The following is a 27212-nucleotide window of genomic DNA, read 5'->3' on the forward strand; positions in this document are numbered from 1 at the left end:
AAGGAGTAAACAGGCTGCTCCTGAGTCCATACTCTTTTATTTTTAAAAGTCTGATAAAAATTTACTCAGTTACATTTTATACAGTAATATTTAGTGAGCTTTGTCCAAAAAGGCTATGTTTTAAGTTTGCTTGTAAAAATAATGAAAGCTTTATCAGTCTCTGGTCGATAAGAAAGGAAGAAAACCTTGCTAGAAATAACAATAAATAATTTCACACAAAAGGCCAGGTGACATAAGAATAGTATATTAATGAATATATTTTCTTTGTATTTACAATAAATCCATTTGTTAATACTGTGATAGAAAAAATAATCAGTTCACATTATACAGTAGAAACAGGCTTTGAGGCTGATCATACCTCTCACAATAAAAACCTAACAAGGATTTCTACCACAGCTAAAGTACTTTTCAACATGACAGTCTTGGGCGAAGGTAAAACTGACAGAGCACTTCATGTCCTAGAATCAAGGAATCGAGGGTATTACCATTAAGGAAGCAGCAAAAAGCTGTTTGGTTTTTCCAGGACTATTTAAATATAGTAGTTACCATATGAGAATTTAATTTTACTTTGAGATATAAAAAGTAAAAACCCTCAATAGGGAAACTGCATTAATCAAAAGCAGCCCCAAACAATAAAGCCATCAATAGAGAAATGAAACAAGGCATTCTTATGTATCATGCATAAAAAGGATAATTACATAATACATACTTTAATGACCAGACTAATAAATAAATGTGATAAATTTTACAGTCATTGGAACAAATAAACTATGTTCAACCACTTAAGTGTTATACTGCCACTGCTTTTGGTTCAAAATATTAAGTAATATAATTAATCTAACATCTAAAAACTGCATACTTTGAATGTTTGCTTTTTTGATCCCCTTTTGAGATAGTAAAGGGGAACCATGTAATAAAATATTATCTGAATATAAATTATCAACACCAATATGATACAATTGGAATTGTGTATATGCACAGTGTAAATATTTTGAAAACTAGAAAAAAGATGAAAAGAGACTGGTCAGAATTTTAAATTTCAGACTAATCCATGATAATCTAGAACAGAAGATAAAAATAAAGCTCACCAAATAGATATAACTTGATATCTTTTCCAAATTCAGTAGTCCACTGAAGATGCAACTTCTAAACAAGTCTATTATCTCAAAGGTAAAAAGAGAAAGAAAATGTAAATCTCTTTTGAGCTTTAGTTTTCAAGTTTATCCTCTCAAAAAAGGCTTGACATTAGTCAGAAGAGCAATACTATATCTTTGCTTTTGAACTTTGTATTTGCTTTTCCTATTTTAGCTATAGTACTGAACAGAGAGAAAAACATTAAATTATCAAGTCAAGGATAACTATTTACGGCAAGCTCATGAAATATATTAAATTGAATTAATCAGCTGGGTCAAGAATTTCCTACTATCCTGCTATGCTTAATACCTATAGTCTTGGAATAGTAATTTAGGAGATGTCTATCATAACTACTGACAGCACTTTTCATAGTATACCAATTTCCACTTTTCCTTTTTCTCTCCTTTGCCACTTAAATGCATTATTTTAATCATCTGGTAAGAAATTTTATTTTACAAACTCCCGTTCCAATTACTGAAGAGGTGATTGTAACACATAAACCTGCCAATCCTGAGATGATGATGATGATGATGGAAAAACTAAAACCCAGAGGATTATTCACTCAAATTTCTGCTTTAGTTTTTTCTGGAAGATGGCTGGCAGAATAGAAAGAAGAGCCAAGATCATTAGAACAAATACTGAGTTCCAGGAAACAGCTTCCCCTGCTGTTGTAAGCTGGTATAGTGTTGTTCCTGCCTTAATTGCTACAAAAGAGGGAGGTGCAACACCTAAAATAAAAAGTAAAAACATACATTAAAAAAACAATCAATTCTTGTTAAAAATTAAAACTCTGTGTGTATAAAATTTCTTGTAAGAATACAATGACTTACAGTTTTTAAACTTTTAATTTAATTTAAAGCCCCTCAAGTTTATTTCCATATAAAGAATTCAATTTTTCATAATCACCTCTTAAGGATATTGAATTAAAAAACCCAAGGGGGGAAAAAAAAAAAAACCCAAGGAAAGTTTCCAGGAAATAATTTTACAAAATTTATCAACAGCCTTAAAAAAAGAATGTGCTATGACCCGCCAATTTCAACTTTAGGAGATACTAATGTATATAAGCAAAGATCTGGTCTCAAGGATGTTTAAGAATTATAATTTAAAAATCTGGGAAAAAACCTCCATCTTTGAAAATAAGATTGAGTAAATTTTCATTCACTCTTGACATTTAAAATAAATGTCAAGTAATGTCAAGTATATTTAAAATAAAAATGAGTGATAGGAGATACTCAGAAATAGAAAGATACTCAAAATATATGAGTAAAAACAGCACTTTATACAAAAGAATGGTGAAACCACCATATTTTATTAAAAATCAGAACTGGAAAAATTACTTTAGCCAAAGCTGAAGTTAATTTTATCTCTAGGTATTTCATCTGTAAAATAAAGAGACAGTACAAAAATTCTCTCTTCTGATCCCATAAATGTAATATTATTTTACAAAATCCAAAAGTACCCCCACTAAGATATTTTTTCCACTTTTATGGAGAATCTGCTAAGACTTTCAGCTTTGTCTATGAATTCTTCTAAAAGTAGCAATAAGTATTAACTTAAAGGTTTAATGTAATACACACTCAACACTTGAGGAATCTGCTCATTTTGTTGATATCTAAACAATTCAACTTAAATTTAAAAGAAACGCAGAATATTCTTAGTAAAAGAACTAGCAGAATTCACAAAATATATAAATGAATCTTTTTTTTTTTAATGAATCTTTAAGTTCACCTTCAAAATTAAGTGCTAGCTCCTCGAAAGCAAGAATCTTTTTGTTGATCCTTATTTCCCCTATACTTTTGGTAATGCCCATAATGAGTACTATGTCAATAAAAAGAAAGATAGGATCAATTCTTTATTGAAAATTAAAGTTCTTATTTAAGTACCTCATTAGAAGACAAAGGAGAAAGTACTCAAAAGAGGCACTTTCATTTTTTTTCTCTCCACTGAGGGAGAGAACGGAGTTAAGAAGTCCTGCATAATTCTGTATGACCAAAAGAATATCCAGAAGACAGTGCTCTTATTTTATAAAAGTAACAAAAAAATATTTAAATCAACACAATCCAACAAACATTTCTGAACATCAACTTACATAGACCAGGCTCTGTGACCACCAGTTATATAAACCTACATCAGTTGGACACGGCTAGACATGTAAACAATGAGTTCTGTAACATGTATGAATTCATAGACAAAGATAAAAGTCTTAGCAGGTTCTCCATAAAAGTGGGAAAAAAATCTTAGTGGGGTACTTTTGGATTTTGTAAAATAATATTACATTTATGGGATCAGAACAAGAGGCCTTGGCCTTACCTAGAAAAGTGCCAATAAAAAAAACTTTCAAGGGCACATTTATCACAGGAGATGTAATATTAATAAACCAATTAGGCAGAAATGGTGTTATTCTCAAAAATATAATGTAGTTAATGAGATGTTCTCTGTGACGTTCAACCTGTGACAAGAAACAAACAAATTAGGATGAAGACAAAGCCAATCCTGAAAATAAATTGCTTATTATAAAATACCTTATTTCAAATTCTTATCCCTGATAGCTCAGCATTTACCCAACAGAAATTATCAAAAAAGGAGTTTGAAAATGACAATGAACTACTCATCAAATGTTCATTATCAGAGCTAAATAACATCAGATGAAAGTTTTTATGATTGTGCTTACAGCATAATGTTACACTATTAAAGATGGCTCTATATCAGCCTAGATAATATGGCTCAACAACATTTTAAACCTAAAAAGGCAAAATTAAATTTATAACTATATATAAGATATCCAGTGGTCAACTTTTTAAAGCCTTTAACTTCCTATAAAGGAAGGGCTAGTATAGTACATCAATAAACCTAGCCTCCACTTTTTAAAGAAATTCAGATAATCTTTGTTATTACAATTTACTTCACATGAGTGAATTCATCATTGATAAATGAGCAAATGGAAACATTCAGCTGATTAAATAAAAGCACTGATTGCAGTTTATGCTAGATCTTGCCATATAAATAATGATTTTGATTTGGGGCAAAATGTTTAATTTCTATTAATTTCCTAGCCTATAAAACAAAGGGATAAATATATAATAAAATTTCTCTAATTTAATAATCTGTTTCTTCTGCTTTTTTCTTAGAAATACTATGTTAGACTTTCCTGTGTAGTAGTGTTTATATCAATATTTATCAGTGGTAGCCTTTGCAGAGATCCTAACAGAAGATAACAGTTCTTCCCACTAATGAAATGCATTAAAGGAGCTGGCTGATACAAGCTTTTCAGAGACCCACTGACAGCATCCTGCATCAACACAAGTGAGGTGTTTAAATACATGGATGCCTTTACATTGACACTATGATTTTTCTGCTGACTAAACTTACTAGGAATAAAGAATTTACTGTTATAGACACAAAAAATTTATATCTGAAATTATTAACATTCATTATTTGCCTACTGCTTAATTTTATTTTGGCCAAAAGATCATTTTTATTAAAGCCCTGAGTCTGAGTTCATTTATGTAGATATTATACACTGAACTCCCAAGTAGCCAAAGGATTACATCAAATAATTTAAAAATACATGTTTACCTGCTGTGACCATTTTACTGCTTTCTCTGTTAGGTATTTATATACAACTGGCCTCCCAACTAAATAGGAGAGCATATAGCAGAATGAGGCACCGAGTCCAGAACACTAGAAAATAACAAAAACTCATAAGCATTTTGTACTTTTCCATCTTACTCACATGGATATATTCGTCTAAGGCAAAACTCAACTAGTTTCTTTCTTCTGGCTTCCAGGGAGGTTACTCTGCATAACACCTCTTATGCAGAGAGCAAGAACCCATCTAATCCAGTCCTTTCTCTCACCCAATTATAACTAAAATGAGACAACTGGAACTTGTGACTAAACTTGTGACTAAACTTAAGAGACCATATCCAAATAGTTCACGTTAGCCATTAACCTATGAATAAAACCTCAAGAGCCAATATTTTTTCAATTGCTATGCTTGAAAATACCACCCTGTCCAGCCCTGGGACTTAACTTCTTGTGCCCACCAACAACATTCTTGGACTGTTTGAATTACAAAACAGTATTGGAAGCAAAGGCTAGAACAGAGCCTATAAATGCAATTAAGTCTGTGATATCCCTCTTCTAGAAAAGAGACAAACTATAACATCTCCTTTTGGAGGGACTTAACAAATATTACTTTAATACTAAACACCTCTTAAAACTAAGTTTATGCTTTCAGAGACTAGGATGCCATCATTATTCCAATCATTCTATTTAAAGTTTTTCTAGCCTCCCAATTTCATTTTAAATACTTACCAAACAAACAAGAAATAAGGCTAGTGGAAAGGGATAAAGAAACCCTGAGAGTATACTGAGAAATATAGAGCCTGGAATGGCAAATGTTTGCAAGCTGTTAACTTCTAAGTTAAGGATTAAAACATAATTAAATGGATTTTTCAATCACAAATCCAACAATCCAGAAAAAAAGTATCAATGCAGCAGTTACATGTTAATAAGATTATATCCATATTTCAGTATTAAAAAATTAAGTGAAATTACACCCAAAATTTAAAACATACACAATTACTCAGCTGTAATACCTGTAACCTAAAGCTTACAATTTACTAACATTATCAGAAATCAATGTTAATTAGAGTGTGTTACTAAGAGAAAACCAAGACAAATGCCGAATGTGTACCAGACAGAGAAGAACTAGGCACTTTAGGGGAACAGGGACACAGAAAAAAAGAAAAAGAACAGGAAAGGTCTTCAGTAACCTTGTAAATAATATACTTCTCTAATACATATGGATTTTTACTCTCAAATACTTTTATGAAACATGATTTCTGTAGACACACAGGTACATAGAAGATTTACTATGCCTAATTCAATGTGTGGACATTTACCTCAACTTACTACTCATTAAAAAAAGGACAAGGGTTACTAAAGATAGTAAAGTCACAAACAAATCTTACTTTTAAATAGGATCTTTTTTCTACTTCTCTGGTTCCTAGTTTGGCCCTGGACCTCTGCATCAACCATAACATGACTTACTTACAAGTCAGACGGAGTGAATTCCTTCAACATCTCTGTACTTTAAAATTTCTATCTTCACTCCACCTGTTTGTTCCCTCTAGTTTGCACTTTACTCTTGCTTTTGTTTCAATCTCCTTCTTCCTGGGTTCTTTATCTTTAACTTCTTGCTCTCTGACGGATTCCTCCTGCATAAAACCACTCAGATGCCTATAAACTAAAGAGAACCTGGGCTTTTTCGTTGAGCAAGGTATAGTTATTGCCTCTCTCATCTTCACTGCCTTAGGTTCTCTCCATATCCCTTGCCACCTGGCTTACCCATCCGCTACTCTATTGGAACCTCCTTCTGGCTGAAAGTAATGACTTTTTCTCAGTAAGAATTTTTAGTAATCCCTGCATAAGATTTGATATCCTTTAATGTGAAACTCACCTCCAGTGAACTGTATTTTTCGATATTACAGATCATTCCTTCTCTAGCTTTTTTCTTCTCCTTACCCTCAAATCTGGAGATTGTTAGCCAATCTCCTCTCACCTTTGATAAATTCAGTTATTTCCATGTATATGGACACACACATGGCTTCAAGTATATGGTCATATGTATCTATAATGTTGAATTCTCTTACCAATCTCAAATTTCCCTGCTATCTACCGGACACCTCCACTAAAAAGTTTAAAAATTACACTTATTTATTTCAGGGCTCTTTAGAATCTTTTAATGGAAAGTCTCAAACACATATGAAAGATGAGAAACTAGTACTATGATGCCCTATATACCCATACACAGTTTTAACAATTAACACACAACTAATCTCACTTTCTCTGGATCCCTTCATGCAATCAGATTGAAGCAAATCCCAGACATATCATTACAAGTACAACTACTTTAATACCTTTAAAAGATAAGGATTCCTTTTCTTAACACAATGATAATACTATTGTCAAAAATTAACTATAACTTCCAATTGATCTAAGCAGCCATTTACCGTGTTCACAATTTCTACATGCCTTTTTTTTTGACAGCTGGTTTGTTCAAATCAGGAATGAAAGGGGTCCACACATGGTATTTGCTCACTATTAGCAAATAAATACAGATTTTTTTTCCCCGTTGCAATTTACTTATTGAAGAAATTGGGTCATTTGTAGAATTTACCACTTTTTGAATTTTGCCTATTGTATCCCTTAGGGTGGTTTATGTTCCTTTGTCATTTTTAAAAATTAATTTTTGTTGGCATACACCTGATTTACAACAGGGGCTTCCCTGGCGGCTCAGAAGTAAAGAATCTGCATGCTAATTCAGGAAACATGGGTTTGATCCTTGGGTCTATAAGATCCCTTGGAAGAGGAAGTGGCAACCCACTGCAGTATTCTTGCTTGGACATCCAATGGACAGGGGAGCCTGACAGGTTACAGTCCACGGGGTCTCAAAGAGTTGGACACGATTAAGCGACTGAGCACGCATGCCTAGTCACTCAGTTGTGTCCGACTCTGCAACCCCACGGACTGCAGCCCGCCAGGATCCTGTCCATGGGGATTCTCCAGGCAAGAATACTGCAGTGGGCTGCCATGCCCTCCTCCAGGGATCTTCCCAACCCAGGAATTGAACCCAGGTCTCCCACACTGTAGGTGGACTCTTTACTATCTGAGCCACCAAGGAAGCCCACTTTTCATGTGAGTGGAACCATACAGCATGTCTTTGTGATTGGTTTGTTTCACTCAGCATAATGTCCTTAAAGTTCATCTATGTTGTAACATGTTTCAAAACTTCCCTCCTTTTTAAAGCTGATAATATTCCATTGCATGTGTATAGCAAACTTTGTTTACCCATTCATTGGTTAAAAGACACTTGAGTCGCTTCCATTTTTTAGCTATTATGAATAATGCTGCTATGAACATGAGTGTACAAATATCTCTTGAGACCCTGCTTTCAATTTTTCAGGTATATACTCAGAAATAGGACTGCTGAATCTTGCTTTTAATTTTCTGAGGTAACATCATATTGTTTTTCATAGTAGCCACACTGTTTTACACTCCCATCAACAGTGCACAGAGGTTTCAATTTCTTCATATCCTCACCAACACTTGTGACTTCCTGGGATTTTTGTTTGTTTTTTTGATTAGTAGCCATCTTAATGGGTGTGAGGGTACTTTAGATTTTTAAGATTCTTGTTTCTTTTTTTCATTTTGATTTAGTTGGTTTTATACCTGTGTGAAATTATTTACTTGGTTCTAAAGTCATATCTACGCAATGAAGTACACTTGGGGAAGTTCCACTTCTATCACTGATTCATCTCTCTCTCTCCCCCCTCAGGTAAACATTTTTATCAGTTTTTAAAGATATCCTTTCTATTGTTACCCACAGCTCAAAAGTCCTCAATAACTATCCAATACCAAATAATATTCTAAATTCCTTAGCCTAGTACTCAAAGTCCTCTACAATCTGAGTACAACGTCCAGCCTACCTTTCTAAACTTATTTCTCAAATCCTCCCCTTCTCACTTCCTACACCCCAACAAAACTGGACTACTGATCACTTCCTTACCATGCCCGTGCTTATAAGCTCTGCTCTAGACTTTCTGTGTCTAGAATGACTGTACTGTATCTCTACCCATAATTCTCATTATTCCAGATGGAAACAGTTGTTTTGCTTTTGAACACTTAAAACTAGACTGTACTTAGCATAAAAGTTAGTACTTAAAAAAAAAAAACTGGCTAAATGGACGAAATCTAAGTTAAAATTAGTGATTGTAACATAAAAAGTAACAGATATATGAGTTTGAATTAGGTAATACCAATGAAAGTACCAGTACTGCACTGCTGAATACAATGGCTACTAGCCACATGTGCTGTGGAGACGAGACATTAAAGTGTGCCTGGTCTGAACTGAGATGTGTTATGAGTGTGAAATACACACATTTCAAAGACTTGGTTAAAAAAAATGTGAAATATTAATAATTTTTACGTGGTTATGTTTTGAAATTATATTTTTGACATTTCAGTTCAAATAAAATATATTAAGATAATTTTATTTGGGACTTCTCTGGGGGTTCACTGATTAAGATACTGTGCTTCCAATGCAGGGGACACAGATTCGATCCCTGGTCGGGAAACTAAGATTCCCACATGCTATCTGGCCAAAAAAAGAATATGCCAATATCATTATAATAAATATTTTTTAAAAATTGTTACTTTTTCTAATGTGCTAACTAGAAAATTTTAAAACTCCATGTGGCTCACACTATACTTCTATTAATTAGCACTGTACTATTAATTATATGCCTTAAATACCCTAAGGTAAGTCTTTTCTTGTACACTGAATTTTAAAAAGTATCTTTTTAACACTCAGAGCTTAAGATTCCAAAGTGTAAAATAAATAGAAAATTATAAGAAAATACGGAATTATCACATTATCCTATAAAAAAATCTAAAACAATGCAGAATCATTACAATTAATTATTAAGCAAATAGTTAACCATATGCTATAAAACCTGAACTGACAACATTAACCAATGATTTATTTTTATCAAATGTATTTACAGTAACAAACATATTCCTATACTTTCAATTCACTTTCTACTAGGCACTTTATTCTTTTCTACTAATTTGCATATGAATATTAAAGACAACTAGGCTATAACATTTGTTCTCCCATAGATGGTCAAGATTCACTTATGCTAACTGGCTGACTAGTGATATGGGTGGGGATCCCTTTTATCCTTCAGCCATGAATCCTTCCCAAAGCTAGGGGGCAAACTGGACAGAACAGATGATTTTCCAAAGTAAATAGAAACTGTATGTCTTGTTCACAAAATGTTCACAAAAACCTTATAAAAGCCATATGAAAGGGATGAATCAAATTTGTTTCTTCTTTGGGGAAATACTTTATTTTATGGCTAAAGTTTATACATGTAAAATAACCTCCAAGCCTAACACTCTGGTTTTCACAAATAAGTGATGAAATGGAAAGCACAAATCAAGAGTTAATGTCTTTCATTACCCAAGAAGATATGGAAAATACACAGGACTGGAATAAAAGATATAAAAATTTAGAAACTAACATCCACAAATTGGAAGGTTAATCACCAGTTGCACAGGCAGTTTGAAAATATGTAGAAAGAATAAAGCTATTTTCCTGCCTAGTTAAATTATAACATATATTTCTATATAAAACAAACGAACACATACTGAGAACTGTAAAAAAAAATCATATCTTTTACAAGACTAATTATCCTGTTAGGATTTTTTTACAAAGAGAACCATTAAATGGAAGAAAAAAATCATGAACAAATGATTCATAGCATAGTATCTACAAAAGCAAAAAATTAAATACAAACTATAACTTCAAACCTAAGAGAATTTTAAAAAATTATGGTATGGTAACTAATAATTCAAAATTATTATTTAAATTAAGACCATCGATTAACTAATAATCCTAAATAAAGTAACTATCTTAAATAATACAAAGGAAAGAAAAAAGTTTATGATAAGTGAAATAAGCAGAAAACAGAGAAACAGGTAATAAATATTTAGAAATGACAACTGAGTTGAAGAGACAGGATTAAAATGAGAATTTTCTCATTCTCATTTTTCAATATTTTAATGTTAACTGCGTTAGCAATTTTTAAAATGAAAAAGTTATGTATAACTGAGCAGCAGATCTTTCAAAACCTTTTTCTTAAACAAAACTAAAAAACATTTTTCAGTTAAAAGGATACAAAATATATGTAGCAAAATAAGCTACAAGTACTTGTACATAAAAGGTGTCCTTATATTTGGATAAAACTTTTCCTAGAGCCTTGGCATCATCCATATCTCTGGGAACCTTCATATTCACTCTTTCTTCCCTAAAGAAATAAAATTAAAGTGAAAACAATTTTAAACAGAAATTTGCCAAGATAATTCATATCAAAGTCAAGTAAGTTCAAAACATGAAGTTTTATCCAAAATGATTTTGATGCCTTGATCTGTAATATGCTAAGTATAAATTCACAAAATTTAACTTCAAAGTCTATATATCATTTGCTTTTTAATGCTTTAAAATAGTTTTATGAGACATATAATTCATATGAAAATTCAAGATGACCCAAATTAAAAGTTAAAAGCATTTGCTCAAACACTGGAGTAAATTTTGAACTAAGAAATGAATCACTGACGTTAGCATATTTAAAACACACTAAACATCATTTTGGGTAATTCTCATGATAAGCTACAGTAAATAATTAATTACAACCAAAATTAAATATAAATGTCAATGAATTTACAGTTCATATCTTTTCTTTAAGTACCCCAGCTTAAAGTTCAGATAAAAACTTAAACACTTGTTACTTTCTATTACTTTTACTTTACATTCGGTGCCTTGTTTGGAACTGAATGTTCTATTTATAAAAGCCCCAAATAATCACCTTTGTGTTTAACATATATTGTGTCCATTTGTTTACATGATAAAATTTAATCTTGCAGAACAATGATAGAAAGCTCTTAAAAGTCCTATAAAAATAGCAGGTAGACTAAAAAGGGTTTTCTCTGTAAGTTTAAAAGCTAAAAAAGTTCTTTATGGGGAGATGCATACATCTCATACTTATACACACACAGAAAGAATAAGCAGACTATAGAAGATTTATAACAGCACATTATTATATAAAAGTGTTATAATCCTTAGAGCAGACTGGAAGCAAACAATATTAAATTACACTCGATATTCTTTCCCTCTTTCCGTCAGTTCTTTATTTCTTACTCCTTTGATAAAAATGAGAAAGGATCTAAAACTGAATGATACTAGTATTAATGAAATGACATGCTATCCTCCCAAAGGCATTTTCATTCATGTAAGAAATTAAAAGTATTAAAAATAAACACATTTAACTATAAAATTTCAAATATAAGGAAGTGTTAATGAAAGAAATTAAGAGGAAACAGGAACTTCCTGATACCCTGAAATCACATTTCACAGTTATCCATTACCACACCAAGCTGGCCCTGGTTGGAAGTCTAACCATTTACATTTTAGTAGTCTCTCACATAATCTATGATTACCCAAGGGTGCTATCATTGTGGTTAAATAACCCAGGGATATTTCACCCTCATAAAATATGCCTCAGGTCTATAATCTTTTCCCTGAAATTCAAAAAGCTCTGAAAACCAAAAGTTCTTTGTAGCTTGTCAGCAAAAATCGATCCACATGTATATAAAGTTATTTATAGTTTTTATGATACAAGGTTTTCTATGTATTTGACTATGGTGCACAGCCCCAGATCCTGCTGGAGACACTACATAATATACAGTATTTATTCCATGTTATCTTTCCAAAATAGAAAAGCTCTAAATTCTGAAATACATCTTACTCCCAAGGTTTCTGCTAAGGAACTGTGGCTGTATACTAATAGACAAGTCTTTTTACAAGGTGCATTTCACAACAAAAAGTACTTATTCAAGCCATATCATTTCTATAAAACAGGGAACAGAAAAAAGAGCCAGTAGACATAGATGTGGTAGGGAGGTAAACGGACTGAATAGAGGCAGACAGAAGCTGATCACAAGGAAAAGTAAGAAGGCAGAAAACAAGAGTGGGGGGACTTCCCTGCTGGCCCAGTGGTTAAGACTCTGAGCTCCCAATGCAGGGGGCCCAGGTTCGATCCCTGGTCAGGGAACTAGATCCCACATGCTGCAACTAAGCCAAATAAATGAATTAAAAAAAAAAAAAAAAAAAGGCAAAGAAAACAAGAGTGGAAAAAGGGGAAAAGCAGAGAAAAAGAACATCAGTATTTCTCAAACTGCAGGTCAATTTCTATTCTAGACTGCAAGATAAATTTACCTGGTCACTACTAGCATTAAAAAAAAAATAAAATGCAATAAATTAATGTGGTTTATTTTCCAAAATTGCTTGAAAGCCATTAGAAAGATGCCTTAGAGGAGAAGAGCTAGAAAAACCAGACACAGAAAATCAAGAGACATACTTGGAAAGAAGTATTCAAAGACAGTGTCAATATGAACTTGCTACAAACCATGAGAGTTGATACACAATCATCATGACAGATCTGTTGCTTAAAAGTAGTTAAACTTTTAATACACTTTCATCTCTATAAGTGCCTTAATAGACATTTTCTTTTTTTTTTTTTCAGTATACTTACTCACTAAGCTGAGGAAAATTTTTATATACCAAAAACATAACAAAAGCTGCAGACAGGAAAATGGACACCAATATAAGAAGTGACATTCTTGCTGAGCCAGCTTCTGCACAGGCTTTCTCTGAAAGGGGAGAAAAAAAGTTGTAATTAAGATAAATATAAAGGAAGAGAGTATTTCGAGCCAGTAAATAATTTCCTGAAAGAGTTTCCTCTCGAGAAACTGTTCACACTTTTGCCCAAAACACTGTAACATAAAATTTTAAGTACTACCATATTTGATGTTTTATGAACTACAGTTCTTCTCACTGGTATATGCATTTATTTCAAAAGCATGAAAAAACAGAACAGCAGAATTTGTAGCACTGATTTGTGGATAAGCTAAAGGGGAAAAAACAGCATTGCTCTAAATGCTATCACTGTCTTGTAATTTTATGTATCTACATTGGGAGCTGACAGCATAGGCAGAATGGCTTCATAGGAAAAATGAGCTAATGTGGCAGTTACTTCAACTGTCATAAGAAAGAACCTGGAGATTGACCAATGCAACTGGTGAATGTTACACTTTCTGTTTATATCAAGGGCTTCAGAATAGAGCTGAAGCCTAGATGTTTGGGGTTACTCTGCCTGTGATTCCAAGAATGGGAGAATATGTTTGTGTTCTCCAATAAGGTAATCTTAGTGTTATTTAAAAAAAAAAAAAATCTTATGTTAGATGACCATATGAAATGAGAGCCAGGATAATACAAGCAGAAGAATGAGCAGGGTGTTTTTACTGCAAGCAATCGACAGTGACGAGGCGGGGATACCTTATAGTCCTCACTGGGGAAGAGGCAGGAGAGGGTGGCTCAATTTGTATTACCTACATTTACCATAACTCACGTATATACTGATGACATTCAGGGGACTAAGAGACAAACATGTATGCTATAGTTAGGATTTATTATTTTCAGTTCTCTGAGGATGGATCTACCACTATGCCCCTCCCTCCCCTAGCTACTGTCTATATAACTTTCATTGATGCTTTTACGGAGCACCGTAAACAAAAGTACAGGACTCCCTGTACTCAATTCATTAATTTAACAAATTACCCTTCAGGAACATTTATAAAGGTGCATTAGGTGTCACTGCCTACTCCACTAATGCCCCCTTCTCTGAGGCCTAGCATCTTCCTCAAGTCTCCCCCACTCTTCAAAGGGGCTAATTTCACTGGCCCTATTCTTATCACTGATGCCAACATTCTACCCACCCAACACATGAGGCTGACTGGCCCATGGCTGGATACCTGACCCAAGTACTGGGACTGCCAAAATGTCTGGGTTTTTCTTAAGATGGTATGGAGAAACCCAAACAAACTTTTTGGCCAACCCAAGAAAAACAGTTCATTATTGGCTGACCACATTTTCTTTTGAGAATATGAACTAAGAAAAAGAGATACACTACTGTCAAGGTGTGGTGGATCTTGAGGTCAAAATGTCAAACAGCAAAAGGACACAATCAAAAGACATGGCAAGCCAAAGATGTGTACCAGAAAATCCAAGAGGACAGGTTCAAACAGAAACCCAGAGAGTAGAGACAGGAAAGGAAGCTAACCTTCTTGTTGGTTTCTAACTTTCCATTTCCCTTGAAGCCTGGTGAGAAATCATTTCTTGCTCCTGGATACCAGAAAGACTGTCTCATATTCTTAGAGAGCAACCTCACTTTTTATTTCTGTTGGTTTAAACTGACTCCTGTTCCTTTCAAAGGGAAAAGTTTTAACTTTTTACACTCAGTTTATCCCTTAGCTCATTATGGTGGTTTTATATATGTTACATCTGAATTAGCAGAATTTTACTACATTCAATGTTGAACATAGAGCAACACAAAACCATCTATTCTCTTGCTATTCAGTGTGTTCTGTGAACTACAGGAATAAGCACTATCAATGAGTTTGTTAGAAATACAGATCTCAGGCCAATATCCCAGACCTACTAAATTAGAAGCTGTATTCTAATAAAATGCCCAGGTGATATTAAAGAAGCAAAAATCTGGCCCATCCTTCCTGTTTTTTGCTAAGTAACAGGCCCAGAGGAGACTGCACTATTTTTAAAGTCTTAAGCAATGAGATAGTGGGTAGTATTAAATATATTCCCAAAGCACTTTAATATCCATTTATAATCAACTCATAACTTCTGCTGAAGTAAACTGCTTAGGTTAGTGCTTTAATATACTAGATATAAATTATTCTTATTGGTTCATTAAAGTATGTTTTCTAAAGACAATATTAGGTTTACTGAGTTCTAGTATGTGGACACTAAAGTTAATTTTTTTTTAATCTTTTCCCATTTTCTATAGTCTAAATGTATTACTACTCAGCTCAATCTCCCAACTAGGCCCTATCATTTTAACTTTGTTCCATCTTAATCTCAAAAAGGACTTTACTTCAAAAACCAAGTCACAGATAAAAACTTATCTGTTTACATCACACTTACAAAGTTTATTGCAGGAAAGAAAAGGATGATAAAACAATACAAAAGATGTCTTGAATGGAGTAATAAAGCAGTCGCGTGCATGTGTGTGTTAGTTGTTCAGTCATGTCCAACTCTGCAACCCCATGGACTGTAGCCCACAAGGCTCCTATGTGCCTGGGATTCTCCAGGCAAGAATACTGGAGTAGGTTGACATGCCCTTTTTCAGGGGATCTTCCTGACCCAGGGATCAAACCCAGGTCTCCCACATTGTGGGCAGACTCTTTACTGTTTGAGCTACCTGGGAAGCAATAAATAATAAAGCAGTCATGCTTGCCTCAATACTCTGTTTCATTAACCCACTTACATATTTATATGCATGCTTTGTTGTGACACAGAGAATTAAACAAAGACTTTAAACATCTGAGGTGGGTCAAAAGTGAAGTCTCTTCAGAATCTTATGATAACAAACATGTAATTTCCCATTACTTTTTTGCCCTGATTATGATACCTAATTCAATGCACACCTTGAGTACTCCTAATAAATCAGATCTACTCAATCTAAAAAAAAAGAGTAATTAGCCAAAAGTTACAAAAATATCAGTGCACTAAAACCAATTATATGAAAAATGTAGTTTTAGTTTCTAAGTAGGAACCCTATTGAAATATAGACTACTTTTAAGGCTAAAATGGTTAGTTTCTTACTTTATAAAATAAAGAATTACTCTACTAGAAAAGAAATAAGGGTAATATATAGATACTGAGTCTGGGGGCATAGCTTTCTATAGGCTGACATCAAAGCAAAGACATGATAACATAAATGGTCTGTATAATTTTTCCAGAGTCCTATTACTTCTTAAAGATAGGAAATTAACTTGCCCCAGCCCTCACTTTTCACTTACTTTCCTGCTAGAATCAGGTCTACAGTACAGAAAGGACTGATATAAATAATTTACTATTATGGGCATCTTTTAAAATCTTTAAAACCATTAGTTTCTGTTTTGTTTTTCATCCTGTAGATACCTGTGGACATAAGCATCACAGCTGAGACTAAATGGCTGGTTTCCCCTCCTTTCTGGGAACATCTCTTTAGGATCTATTATGCAAGGAATGCACACAAAGGTAAAGCTGCATAGGACTATCTGCTGAGCATCTATATTGTACAAAATGTTTGGTCAATCTATGCTAAGAAGCTGGTAACATCATTAGCTAGATTCCCAAGGAATGAGACAAATGGGGTTTGAGATTATAGGAAAGCAAGATTACTGGGCTGGAGGAAGGCAAGATTCACAGAACAGGTGGAAATATAGTTGATTAAAAGATAAGTTTACAGTCTTCTAACCTGTCCTGGAGCTAAAAGTATATTTAAAGAATCCAATAGATGACAGTCCTCCTTAAATTACACAAGACATTTTGCATAGTAACTCTAAAATTTAACTATAATATTTTTCTCCCCATCATCAATTCACCAGTCCTAAGTGAGGGGTCTCAATGGAGAATGGTGTGAGACACTGAAGTGGACTACAACACCCTGGCCTCCTGATTTCACTAGAAAAGACCCTGATGCTGGGAAAGATTGAAGGCAAAAGCAGAAGGGGGCAGCAGATGATGAGACGGTTAGATGCATCACCAACTCAATGGACATGAATCTAAGCAAACTCCAGGAGAGAGGACGGGAGCCTGGCGAGCTGTGGTCCATGGGGTGGCAAAGAGTTAGGCATGACTTAACGACTGAACAATAAAAACAAAATACTACCCTGAGTCTTCCTTGAATACACATTTCTCTGACCGCTACTTGTTGCCTTACGGTTGGATGATGAAATATGTAAGACATTTGTTGAACAAAATTAACCTCCAGGTTTAACTCAATACCTACTCACTCTCTAAAATGAAATGCTTTTTCAAGCATTGTATTCAACACAATGTAAACACAAGAAAACAGTTGATAATGCAATAAAACTAAGTGACAGTCAACCTTAAAGCTCTCCATCCTTTCACACAAAATCTGCAAGTATGGAATGTTGCCTATTACAATTCAATAACTCTTTCTGAGTACAGTTCTTATAATTCCAGAAGCTAGCATGCAATTCATCTAGTTCTGAACCTAGATTAAAGTTATAAACTTGGGAATCCCCTGGCAATCCAGTGGTTAGGACTCTGCACTTTCACAGCCGGGGGCCTGGGTTTGATCCCTGGTAAGGGAACTAAGATTCCATAAGCCTTGTGGCACATTCAAAAAAAAGAGTCATAAACCTTGTTTTAATGATGATTCAACATCTAAATGTGTACCATACATAATTATAATGCCTCCTCCTTCTGGTTGCATTAGACACATGTTATCTAGCATTTAGAGCTTCTGACAACAGTGCTCTATACATTCATTAACCTCCAAATCTTCCATTATACTAATTCCCATTCTCAATTATACCATTATCTGTTTGCCAACCTCTTTCCAGGACCAAAGGTACTGTGAGAGAAAGATCACTGTGCTCTCTTGGCCAACAAGTTCATAGGTTTCAAGCTTTTCTGTCTTCAATTAAGGTTATCACCGGCAAACAATAACGATTTTACAGTACCCCCCAAAAAGACTACTTCAAGTCTCTTCAAGCCTTTAATTCTACTTCCTTCTATTCTCAACCAGCAAGGCTGGGTCCACAGCTTCCCAATCTCCATCTCAAGATCTGTTCTTGTATTATCTCCATCTGGCCTCTTCCCCCTTATCTTTGCATTAAATGCCAGCACACTTCCTTCCACATCTTGCTCTCAGAACTAACTCTTCACTGAATATATTCAACTCTTCCCACTAACAAGCAACTTTTCTCTAACTTCATATATGCTTATATTCATCCTGAAAAACCAAAACTTAACCTTAATGCCCCTGTAGTAGCTCTCTATTTCTTATTACTTTCATATCAATACTTTTTGAAGAGCAAAAAGGAATTACGTCTACAAGATCTTAGGAATCACTCTACTGCTCTTCTAGTACTCTAATTCTCGACATTCAGCGTTTTCTAGATCTACATGATCCTACCATGGAGGAAGCAAAATACCCAGCTCTCCTGAAGGCATAGTTTACAGGGACACTAACAAAAGTTTTTTTGTGGTTACAAGAATCTATTATAACACTGCTGGAAGAAAATTTTATTTCAAGAGCTTAAAATTCTTTAAAATTATGTATTAATAATCAAAAATGGTAGTTTCATCTAGTATAAATTTAAACAACTAAAATAACTTTTTTATAAAATACAAAGAATTAACAGCTTCAAAAATACATACAGAGAAAGCATGTTTGCAGGTAGCAAACACCTATTTTGCATGAAGGTGCTTCCCTGTTGGCTCAGAGGGTAAAGTGTCTGCCTACAATGCGGGAAACCTGGGTTCGATCCCTGGGTTGGGAAGATCCCCTGGAGAAGGAAATGGCAACCAACTCCAGTACACTTGCCTGGAAAATCCCATGGATGGAGAAGCCTGGTAGGCTACAGTCCATGGGGTCGCAAAGAGTCAGACACGACTGAGTGACTTCACTTTATTGTATGAAAGCTCATTCTCTGATGTTTGTGCCCTGCGTATCTGCTACCATTCAACCCACAATGCTCATTCACGATCATCAACCACTTTCAGGCACTTCCCCTTAAGAGGATAACAGGCAGGAAGGCCAGGGGTCTCCAAAAGGAGGAAATAGGCTGCAAGTGTCAGACATTTTTTTCTCTCTCCCTTAAGCAGCAGGAGGAAAAACTCTCCATGGAAATGTTTTTCTTAAGCTATGTTAATGAAACTATATATTTGCTTTGGAATTTGCCTTTCTTCAAAATGGTTCCACCTAAGACTAACTTTTTCCTTTTCTCAAACCTTAGGCTTATAATAGCTCAACAAACCAGCATTCATATCAATTGTTTTACGGCTGGGGGATGACACACCTTGTGCCATCCTATCTCAAAAATGCATATTGTGGGAGAGGGGCCGGTGAACCTCCGTCAGGTCTCTCTTACCTAAGAGCTTTCTAACAGACATAAAACAGCTTGTTAAGACTAGCGGGGGGAGCACTCTCCATGCCCCTTCTGTTGTCTATGTCAGAAGCTTTCTCTGTCCACTTTTATACTTTAATAAAACTCTGCTACACAAAAGCCCTTGAGTGATCAAGCCTGGTCCCTGGTCCCGAAGTTAAATCTTCGGAGATCACGAATCGGACACTGTTCACCATAAGCTATAACCCTATTCGGCAAAGACCAAGCTTCAAGTAAACTTCAAACTAAAAGATACCTCCATTTAGAAGATTTACTCAGCCTTCAAAGTCTTAAGACTTTCATTTCTATTCAACTTTAGTCACCCACTTTCAGAGATAAAGTTCTCACACCACCTGAGACTGCTCTACCTTCAACATTTTAAGCTTCAACATACCATTCTTTGATCACCTCTGTTCTTTCATGAGCTTAACACCTCTATTTTCTCCCTTCTGTTGGGCTCCTCGCTTCTCTTCCTTCTAAGCCCAGCCTGTGTATCCAACACCTTTGATTTAGAATCCTTACCTTTCCTTATAGCTAATCTAACCTGAAATCAGTGTTTCAAAGCTCACTTTTTTCACTCCCATACCAAGATGGCTGAGAACAAATATAGAAAAATCATGAGTGACCCATCACAGAGATCCAAGTCTTTGGGAGAACTGACTTAGCCTCATTCCTACTTCCTTGTTTAGGTGTTGAATACACATCAGGCTGAGCCAATTAGGTTATTCTTCAGTTCAGTCGCTCAGTTGTGTCCAACTCTTTGCGACCCCATGAATCGCAGCACGCCAGGCCTCCCTGTCCATCACAAACTCCCGGAGTTTACTCAAACTCATGTCCATCGAGTCGGTGATGCCACCCAACCGTCTCATCCTCTGTTGTCCTCTTCTCCTCCTGCCTCCAATCCCTCCCACCATCAGGGTCTTTTCCAATGAGTCCAGCTGTTCACAAGAGGTGGCCAAAGTACTGGAGTTTCAGCTTCAGCGTCAGTCCTTCCAATGAACACCCAGGACTGATCTTTGGGACGGACTGATTGGATCTTCTTGCAGTCCAAGGGACTCTCAAGAATCTTCTCCAACACCACAGATCAAGAGCATCAATTCTTCGGCACTCAGCTTTATTCACAGTCCAACTCTCACATCCATACATGACCAGTGGAAAAACCATAGCTGTGACCTTTGTTGGCAAAGTAATGTCTCTGCTTTTTAATATGCTCTCTAGGTTGGTCATAACTTTCCTTCCAAGGAGTAAGTGTCTTTTAATTTCATGGCTGCAATCACCATCTGCAGTGATTTTGGAGCCCCAAAAAATAAAGTCTCTCACTGTTTCCCCCTCTATTTGCCATGAAGTGATGGGACCAGATGCCATGATCTTAGTTTTCTGAATGTTGAGCTTTAAGCCAACTTTTTCACTCGCCTCTTTCACTTTCATCCAAGAGGCTTTTTAGTTCCTCATCACTTTCTGCCATAAGGGTGGTGTCATCTGCATATCTGAGCTTATTGATATTTCTCCCAGCAATCTTGATTCCAGCTTGTGCTTCTCCCAGCCCAGCATTATTCTTACCCTGTGACAACAGTGATAAGCTCAGGGACAAGCATTTTATCTGAGGCAATCTAATCAGAGTGACTAGATTTTTATTGACAGTACTAGGAAAAATAGGTTCAAAATTATCAAGGAAGCATTTAGCTTTACCTGGACCTTCAAGAGAAATCAACCTTAAGTAAAGCTGATATCAAGTAAGCAAAACAAGGTATGAAAGAAGTCTGATCCTGATGATATTACTGAGCCACTGGTTCCAGACTAAAGTCAGTGAATCCCACTTAATCTACTTTTTAGTTATATGAACCAATAAACTTCCTTTCAGCAAACGTTTCAATTGTGTACTCTACTGATTATAAGCAAAGGAATCCTGATATATAATATCTGGGTTGAGTCTGACATCAACACATCATACTAATATACCTTGGTTGATGTCTAGTTGCCAATTTTACTCTTAGTTCTGAGTTATCAGTAATCAGAGCTTCCTTCTTCTTCCTCGAAGCTAATACTCAGCTCACAGCAGATGCTCAAAGGGTATTTGTTGAACCACATTAGCAAGGCAGAACCTAAAACAGGCATCTAAGAAGGATTTATTATCCAAGTTCAAACAATACTGTCTTCTAAGAGCAGTAAAACCAACTTCAGGACAGTGTTTCTCAAACATTTTTGGCTGCATTCCACAATAAGCAATGTATTTTATGCCATGATTTGATACACACAAAACTATATGACTGAAAAATAAAATTAAAAGAATACTTACCCCCTACTACATGCAAAGAACTCTATTTTTCCTTCAATTTTTTAAAATGGCTCATGATTACCTATTAAATTCATTTCACACTGCTTACAAGGGGATGACCTATATATTGAAAAATGTGGCCTTAGAAGTTCTCTTAAATCAAAATGGGGAACTTCGATGACTTGCTAGTAAAAAGATCAGCCAAGGCAAACAAAAGAAAATAAAACACCTTGTCCAGGTTTTCTTGCACAAACAGTAGGTCAAGAGCCTCTTAAGTATTATTACCTCTTGTGTCTCACTTTTTCTAATCAAGCAAGAATTAGACTTTCAGTGTTTCTGCCCTGCTCAAATCCTCACAGTGGCCTTCAGTGTATAATACTCAAATGTCAGACTAAAGTCAAGGTGAAAGTGAAAGTCGCTCAGTCCTGTCAGACTCTTTGCGACACCATGGACTACACAGTCCATGGAATTCTCCAGACCAGAATACTGGAGTGGGTAGCCTTCTTCTCCAGGGGATCGTCCTAACCCAGGGACTGAACTCAGGTCTCCCGCATTGCAGGTGGATTCTTTACCAGCTGAGCCACAAGGGGGCCCAAATCAAGGTGAGGAATCCACTAAATGTACCAAATCCTGCATGTGAAGTGTAAAATATTTCTTTTTTAATTTGGCCGCTCCAGGTCTTAGTTGTGGCATGTGGGACCTAGTTCCCTGACAAGGAATGGAATCTGTGCCCCCTGAAGGAATGAAACCTGTGCAGAGTCATAACCACTGGACCACCAGAGAAGTCCCTAAAATATTTTAAACATACACACTACGACAACTACTATTCGCCAAAGTGTTATGTAGATGTATCAGTAAATAAAAACACAAACTTATTTAAAGTGTCATGGAATTTACAGAAATATTCAATTACTACGTATTCAAGAGTTACTGCATTTTTTTCCTCCAAAACTTTTCCTCTCTGAATACCAAGTTGCCACCTACAATTAACAAAAATTATTTTTCATAATAACTGGGAAAATCAATTGCTAAGTGGTTACTACTGACATCACATCACCAGCTAATTAGCCATGCCCTACTCCAGGGATCTTCCTGATCCAGGGATCGAACCCATGTCTCCCTCATTGTAGGCGGATTCTTTACCATCTGAGCCACCAGGGAAGCCCAAGAATACTGGAGTGGGTTGTCTATACCTTCTCCAGGGGTCCAACACAGGAATCGAACCAGGGTCTCCTGCATTGCAGGCAAATTCTTTACCAGCTGAGCTCAAGGGAAGTCCAGCTAATTACCACCAGCAAGGAACTTAAACCCTATCATGTAAGGGGTCCACAAAATCTTGTACACAAAGAGAGAATTCCTAACACCAATTAAAAAGAAAGAAAGAGGCAGAGGAAAAGAAAAACCTGAGAATCATTAATAAGCAGATAGATAAAAAAAAATCCTTTGCCTAGGACTTAAAGCCCTTTATACTAACATCATTTTGACCACGGCCAACATTATCTCCTACTACCAACCAACAGAACTAGTCCACTCCTGACAATTTTATCTCTTTATAAACATACATGAATGGTTCACACTAACTTTCAAGCCTAATTTCTCCTCTGCTCAGAATCCTTCTCGGGTTTACTAATCCAAACCCTACTTCTCTATGAAGGCATACCTTCACATCTCTACCCTGACTTCCTAAAGATTTGTAATTTCTTGACAGCATCACAAAAATAACTGGTGGATGTGTTTTTCTAATGTGTTTTTATAAAATAAGATAATTGTAAAAGCACTTTGGAGGTTTCAAGGTCTTATTTTCTGAACAGCTTTAAGTTAAAAAAAAAAAAGTAATAAAGCAATTGATTGCTATTCCAAACCAAATGATAATCTTTAGGGATGACTTATCTGGTAAATACTTTTTCAAAAAACCCTTGGATTACTGTCACTCTCAATCACAGCATCTTCAAAAGAAGATTCCTGTCATTTACAGTGTATTTATACTTTGACAACAATTCATTTCTGGGTGTTTGAAGTTATTTGGCTCTATGTCTATGAGGTGGAAAAATATCCAAATATATAAAGCTGAAAGACCCAAATCAGACTGGAGGCATCTTAAAATATTTTAAAGTAAAATACCATTTTCTGCAAGACGCTTTCTAAATTTTCCATATATTTTAAATTTGATTCAAAAAATTCAGCTGAATGTTAAACATTATCTCCATTAAGTGTGCAATACTTTATTGTTGACTGTAGTTAACAATGTTGCTAGACACTCTTAAAAGATCCTCTCTTTACCCATCACTGGTGGTGGAACACATCAGTGTGAGCTGGAGACAACTAAACTAATAACTAAATGGAGACATCCATTTGCTACAATCACTCCAAGTTTACTGGACAGAGGAGCCTGGTGAGCTACAGTCCATGGGGTCCCAAAAGAGTCAGACACTGCTTAGCGACTAAACAACAACTCCAAGTGAATGGGCTTTTTAAAAGCATTTAAAGAGTTTAATCACTTCAACTGCTGAAAATTCTAGCTCAGAGGGCATCAAAGTATTTAGTTTCTGGGTATACTTTTTTCCTTAAAATAATATTTAAAGTCCTGAGAAATTCCAAGATGGAGTAGTGAAAAAAAAAAAAAAACTTAAGAATAAGAGATATTAGCCGTAATAGTAATTACTAACATTTATTCAGCCTTCACCTCAAATAAGCCAAACATCACTCTAAATCCTTTACATGAATTATTGTTTAATCCACGCACCAATTGTAAGTAGATATTATTATTATCAACCCCCACTGTACAGTTCAGATACTTAACTTTCAAAGGATAACAAGTCCAAAGTCATAAGTGGGAGAGGAGGGACTCAAACTCAAGTGTTCTTGCCACCTGGAAGAGGCATCTGGACGTATTAATAGTTAACTCCTTGCTTTTAGCCCCTACTTCACTAATCTGGCTTTGTGACTTTGTGTAAGTTATATATCCACTCTGGACCTCAGTTTCCTCATCTGTAAAAAACAAGGCAACGAATGCTAACGTTCCTTCCAGTTCTGCGTGGCTTTAATATTATCAACATTACAATGTCCCTGAGCGTCAACAAGCCAGCGTTTCATTACTTTTTTTAGTTGAATTCAACTGAAAAAAAAAAAAAATCAACCATTTAGGAACGCACCACATTTTGGTGTCTGGCCTTATGGACAGTGGGCACAAGGTGGGCAGTGGCCGTAGCCGAGGTCTTCCAATATCTCTGCTCCCGCTCCCGATGCCCCCTTTTCACCCTCAAATCCCCGGCACCCGCGGGGGCCCTTTCTCCTCCGAAACCCCTCCCGGCACACCTCCGCCTCTGGGCCAAGCCCCGCGCTGGTTCCCAGGTCTACTCACCTTTCAGGTGGTCTCTGCTGCCCGGCGTCGAGGGACCCCGCGTCCCCGCTGCCTTGTCCCCCAGAGGGGTCGAATGGAGTGCCGCCGTTTGCGATCTTTCGACCGCTCTTCCTTTCGTCATGGTTGTTTCAGGGTAGATGGAGGAAGCGGGGTGAGGCCGCTCCCCCTTAACAACAACTCCGCTGCAGGATCCTTACAACACCCAGGGGCCACAGCACAGCCACTTCCGGGTCGACCACCTCACCTGAGCCGACCTCAGCTCCGCGAGCAGTGACGCTGAGCTGAGATCTGCAGCGCCTACTCGGGCTAGGCTCCGCCCCGCACCGCCCCCGAAGGCTCGCGCGCTCGCGCCCGCCCAGTAACCGCGGGACAAGTCAAGGTCCCCGCCCTCCCCATTTGTTGCCCTACCCGCCTTCGTGACTGCGCGGAGCATGCGCATTCATGGCACCGGCGTCAGCCGGTGTGACTCACGGGCTTAGGCTTGTAACGCGCATCTCTAATTATCCGGAAGTGCGGTCCCAGACACTTAAATCCCTTTGTCCCGGCAGCCGGAAGTGGCCGGGAGTGATTAGTTGGCGTTTCACGGCAGATGTTGATTCCAATCTACACCAATTAGACAACCTGTCTTGAATCTGGAGAAGCTAGACAGTGCTTGTCTGGAGATGTTGGAAAACATAAAGGCTAGTTTCAGGAAATTAAGACTCAACTGGCAGCTATAACCTGTGAAGGTCACAGGGTGGCAGAAATGGGTTTAGAGGGACTTCGCTGACGGTCCAGTCGTTGAGACTCCGCGCTTCCACTGCAGGGGGCATGGTTGGATCCCTTATCTGGAACTAAGATCCTGCATGCCCCACAGCAGGGCCAAAAAAAAGGAAATGGGTTTTGAATCCTGTTCCCAAGCAAATGCTTTCCCACGTCATTGACCTGTCACCCTTCACTTGTAAATTCAGGACGGCTCATTTATCTTTTCCTTTTCCTGCCCCTAAAGGTACATTTTTTTTTTGATGGTTACATTTTCCACTCTTACCTCCCAGAGCGGTATTCCGTTTTCTGGTGAGTGTATTGGAAGGTCCTCTTGAAAGCAACTTGGCAATGTGTGTAAAAATACTGATTCTTCCTATCCTGTAATTCAATTGCTAAGAAACTATTCTGTGGGAATAAACATACAGAGGGCGTTATTCCTGATGGAATTATTTTTTTAGTATGATAATAAATGCAGAAGCAGTCTGAAAACCAATAGGAGGTCCAGTGGAACTGTTTTATGTACACATCCTCTGGCTACATATATTAAGACCTTCAATGACCTCTGTTAGGAGGTAGTGAAAACAGGAGGGAAGGGGGCACGGCACAACCTTTGAAAGACTGACATAGCCTGAGAAAAGAACATAAACTGATTAGACTCAAATGGGTCCACAATGTCAGACAAGTCACCTTTGACTAGCCCTTGAGCCTCAATCAGCAAGCTAAAATGACACACCCAGAGGTACTATGACAGTTCCAAGGTCAACCATCAAAGATCAAAACGTGAGCAGTGGCCCAATCCCTGGAAATCCCCACCCATTTCCCAAAATAGTTGGAATAATACTCCCACTCATTAGCTTGTGAAATTACCAAACCCATAAAAGCTAACCACACACTCTGAGGCTGCTGCACTCACCCTCTGAGATGGCCCAGACTCTTCTGTGGAGTGTGTTTCTCTCTGAAGAATCCACCTCTTACCTATCACTTTGTCTCTCACTGAATTCTTTCTACGATGAGACATCAAAAACAAAAACCTGAGCTTCGTTGGGTGTTGAAACCAGATCTGTGATCTCAGTTGGAAGACTGTGGGTTTTGGCT

The 27212-nt window shown here is 36.5% G+C and overlaps 1 protein-coding gene across 2 annotated transcripts; it reads right to left on the reverse strand.

Moving 5' to 3' along the window:
* Nucleotides 1-18: 18 nt before the first annotated feature.
* Nucleotides 19-25712, reverse strand: TMEM41B (transmembrane protein 41B). Of its 2 annotated transcripts, XM_020913383.2 has the most exons (7): nucleotides 25374-25712; nucleotides 13293-13410; nucleotides 10881-11009; nucleotides 5452-5545; nucleotides 4711-4815; nucleotides 3445-3583; nucleotides 19-1862 (listed from the first exon to the last, which is right to left on the reverse strand). In XM_020913383.2, exons 1-7 carry the CDS (start codon nucleotides 25492-25494, stop codon nucleotides 1693-1695), a joined length of 876 nt encoding a protein of 291 aa, XP_020769042.1. In that variant the 5' UTR covers nucleotides 25495-25712; the 3' UTR covers nucleotides 19-1692. The 2 variants fall into 2 exon arrangements, with proteins under 2 accessions (XP_020769042.1, XP_070329472.1); XM_070473371.1 differs by lacking the exon at nucleotides 5452-5545 and having other exon boundaries at nucleotides 10913-11009; nucleotides 25374-25711.
* Nucleotides 25713-27212: the final 1500 nt, after the last annotated feature.

This window comes from Odocoileus virginianus, chromosome 10, assembly GCF_023699985.2.
Source record: "Odocoileus virginianus isolate 20LAN1187 ecotype Illinois chromosome 10, Ovbor_1.2, whole genome shotgun sequence".
Classification (NCBI taxonomy): Eukaryota; Metazoa; Chordata; class Mammalia; order Artiodactyla; family Cervidae; genus Odocoileus; species Odocoileus virginianus.